At 31.7% G+C, this 4078-nt stretch overlaps 1 protein-coding gene across 1 annotated transcript; it reads right to left on the reverse strand.

The window, feature by feature from the left end:
* Positions 1 to 2350: 2350 nt before the first annotated feature.
* LOC149555924 (uncharacterized) lies at positions 2351 to 2869 on the reverse strand. The gene has a single exon (XM_089829629.1). It carries the CDS (start codon positions 2867 to 2869, stop codon positions 2351 to 2353), a length of 519 nt encoding a protein of 172 aa, XP_089685755.1.
* Between the last annotated feature and the right edge of the window lie 1209 nt (positions 2870 to 4078).

Below are 4078 nucleotides of genomic sequence, written 5' to 3' on the forward strand. Positions count from 1 at the left end.
GCTTTCTACATTATGTGTGGTCTTCGTGGTGTTGGGTACGAGGACATATTTGTTAGGTTATTCATGAAAACTCTCTAAGGCATAAATATTGACTAATTTTTCCATTTACCACCATGTACTATCACAAACTGCGCTACTGTCATAGCCAAGTTTGAAGAAAGATTCAAGCTCCTAAAGATGCTTTTGCACCATTGTCTCAACTTACGCAGCCAAAGAAGGCATCTCATGTAATCCCTACCCCTACTTGACTTTTTTGATTGTATTGTCAGATTCTTTTAGGCCAATTTTCTGATTGAATTTTATGATTATCAGTACTTAGTCACTGTATTTGATCATTTATCATTTCATACTTAGTTGATTATACATTAAGTTACCTAGTTATTTCATATATGCATGATTGTTCGATGATGATATATAAGTTCATGTAGTGACTTTTAATTATTTAATGATGTTAGTTAGATGAATGATTTTTATGTAGTTTCTATGGATACTTATCCCATACTTGCATGTCTATAGTGTGCGTGTATGTTTTCTTTATGTTTGACATTTTCATGTGGTTGAGGAAGGGAGTTGTAGTCACCTGCTAATCGGGATCTACACGATGAACCGCTTCTTGCCATTGCCTATTTAGTTTAGAATATTGTGTTTGTACATGTGTGGATTTTATGTAGATTGCAAGTATTGGGTATTGACTTCCCTAAATTGCTAGGATAAGCATACCTTATCGCAGTATTTCAATGGTATAAGTGGGGAGATAACTCTTGAGTCCAAATCCTAAACCCTAAGCCAATTGTCCTGGAAACTAGGACAAGTATCTAGGTTAGTTTACCTGTCCAAATTCATCAAGTGACGTGAATTCATGGTTTTGACCGTAGAGTTTGATTATGTTCTTTGCCTTTAGTTGAGTTGTCATTTTTGGTTTTGTGGGTATGTGGTGATTTTCTATTATAATTAAATCAAATTAAAAGATAATTTAATGACTTAATTTAATAGAAATTTGATATTCAATTATATTTAATTAATTGAGAAATTAATTAAATAAAAGAATTAAATTTAAAGATTTTATTAAAGTTCTATTTTGATGTATTTATATTTATTTAATTTAATGATAATTATTTAGGAGTTTTATTTTAATAATAAACTCTAAATAATATTATTAATTAAGTTAATACATATATTATTAAAAATGTCTCATGAATTAATTAAATAAAAGAATTAAATTTAAAAGATTAAATTAAATTTCTAATTTTGGCATATTTATAATTATTTAATTTAAGAATAATTTATTTAGGAGTTTTATTTTAATTAATCAACTCTAAATAGTATTATTAGTTAAATTAATAAATATGATATTAAAAATGTCTCATGATTAATTAAAGTGAGAAAGAAAATTAATTTAGTAAAGATATTTTAATTTAAATTGCTTAAAGTTGTTGCATGAAAATTATATATAGAAAATTTAATATTTAATTATATTTAATTAATTGAAAAATTAATTAAATAAAAGAATTAAATTTAAAAGATTAAGTTAAAGTTCTAATTTTAGCATATTTATATTTATTCAATTTAATAATAATTATTAAAGAGTTTTATTTTAATAATAAACTCTAAATAATATTATTAGTTGAGTAATAAATATTATTTGATTAAAAAGAAAATATTAAAATATGTGAATATTTGATTAATTAAAAACTAATTAAATTTATGCTTTAAATAAAAAGTCTAAATTTAGAGGTCTAATTTTAGAAAATTGGTTAAAGAAAGATTAGAATATTATGTTATTTAATTAATTAAATATGTACTTCAATTTAAAATATTTATTTTAAAAGTCTAATTTAAGAAGTTGGATAAAAATAGAATTAAAATATTAAAAGATTAAAGATATAATATTTTTTTATTATGATTATTTAATTAGAGTTGCATTTAAATAATGACTTTAATTATTCTTATTAATTTAAATAATAAATTATGCTTTAAATAGTGCTTATACTAATGAATAAGTGGAGGAAAAGAAAATATAAAAGAATATTTTAATTAAAGAATTCTTTAAATGTGCATGAAAGAATTTAATTTAAAAGATTTGATTAAAGTTCTAATTTAGGCGTATTTATATTGATTTAATTTAATAAAAATTTATTTATGAGTTTTATTTTTAATAAAATCTAAATAATAATATTAGTTAACTTAATGAATATTATATTAAAAATGTCTCATGATTTTTTTTTTTGAAACAAAGGGGGTAAAAACTTTATTGAAAATCAGAAAGCACTAATACAAAGAGATCAAGGACCTAAGGTCCCAAGTGAATACAAAAGAATAGACCCAAACAGAGGTAAGATAGCCAAAACCATCATCTATCACCATTCTCCACCCTATCCTCATCAAGAATGCTCCTTAAGTCTAAACAAAGCTCTTGAGGAATCAAATCCCATTCCTCAATACTCCATCCCTTAGCATGCTCGGAAGCCCATTTCGCCAAGCAATCAACCGCCCTATTCCACTCCCTTGGAATATGTGCAAAAATCACCATGTCCATCAGAGAACTAATATGCAAAATTTGCAGCACAATCCTGGCTAATTGCCAATTAACATCAGTCACTTTCTGTTCATTAAGCAAATTGATCAAAACCTGGGAGTCAGACTCACAAACTAATTTTCTCCATCCTAAAGCAAGAGCTTTCTCAAGAGTAGCAAGAATAGCCAAACCCTCCACCAGGTTAATGGTTTGAATCCCATCACAAATTGAAAATATAAAGATCACTGATCCCATGGCATCTCTACCAATCTTGTCAATACCAACTGGACTCGAATTACCCCTTGAAGAACCATCGGTATTGATCTTCAAGGTCCCCTGGGGGGTAGCTGCCATCTACCAACCCTGTCAATTTTTTGCTTCTCACAATGCCATCTTTTGGCCCTGGTTAAGACCAAAGAAGATCCCAAAGACCCCAATCTCTCTACCAACTCTGTATCTTGTTTCCCTAAAGGAAAGTCCACTACGCACTTAGCCTCCACTGTCTCATGAATCATTCCCACTAACCTCTGCCAAATTTGTTGTACCAACCTTTGCTCTCCATGAAGGATCCTTCGATTGTGCTGCAGCCAAATCTTCCATAATAAGAAGATAGACCCCACAAACCATACCTCCTGCAGAAAAGGAGCCATAGAAGGGGGGTGACCCATCCTCTGCCAAAACTTAGTCAAGGAGGAAGCATGGACACAAGGAACTACCCAAACTCCCCACCAGAAATGCCAAAGTTGCAGGACAAAGGAGCAACGAAAAAACAAATGAGAAGAGTTCTCCTCATTAGCCCCACACATGACACAAATAGAAGGGCCATGGAACCCTCTCTTCCGAATATTATCCCAAGTCAAACACTTATTCCAAGCCAACGTCTAGATAAAATAGTTGCATTTTGGCCAAGAAAGCTTGTTCCAGACCTTCTTCCACCACTGCACTTCAGGCACATCCATCTTATGAGACACCAATCTACTATATCCAGAGGCAACCATGTAGATCCCCTTAGAATTGGGAGACCAAGCAAGACCATCAGCCTCCCGGAGAGAACAACATCTTCTACTAGAGAGGATATTTTGTAGCATCGCACACTCCTCATGTAAATCAACAACTGACCATTCATTTGGGGATTTCCATTTAGCCATTTCAATCTGACCACAAGGGAAAAAAGACTTAAAATCATTCACTCGAGACCATCCAACATCCTGAAACCACTAACAAAGAAACACTAGGTTGGGGAACTAAGAAATGATAGGGGGATAGCCATCCCAAGAGTCGGACCATAATTGGGCCTCCTCCCCATTGTTGCAAATCCAGAATAATCCATCCTTAATAAGCTTGGCCCCTTTCTTTAAAGTATCCCAAATCATAGAACCCATCCCTCCAAGTGGGTACCTGGAGATATCAAGAGGAGGAATCCTCGAAAGATACTTTTGAGAAAGAACCATCGCCCAACTTTTATCCTGCTCATTACACCACCGCTAGTAAAGTTTAGCAGCCAACGCCTCTCCTGTCAAAGCCGACTGCCTTAAGCCAAGTCCCCCATAATGTTTTAGACTG

The sequence above is a fragment of the Cupressus sempervirens genome, chromosome 5 (genome assembly GCF_028749045.1).
Source record: "Cupressus sempervirens isolate cs-2001-9-10 chromosome 5, ASM2874904v1, whole genome shotgun sequence".
NCBI classification, from domain to species: domain Eukaryota; kingdom Viridiplantae; phylum Streptophyta; class Pinopsida; order Cupressales; family Cupressaceae; genus Cupressus; species Cupressus sempervirens.

Coding starts and splice junctions, on each gene's coding strand:
- LOC149555924 (XM_089829629.1), bottom strand. CDS start 2,869: ATGGCAGCTACCCCCCAGGGGACCTTGAAGATCAATACCGATGGTTCT.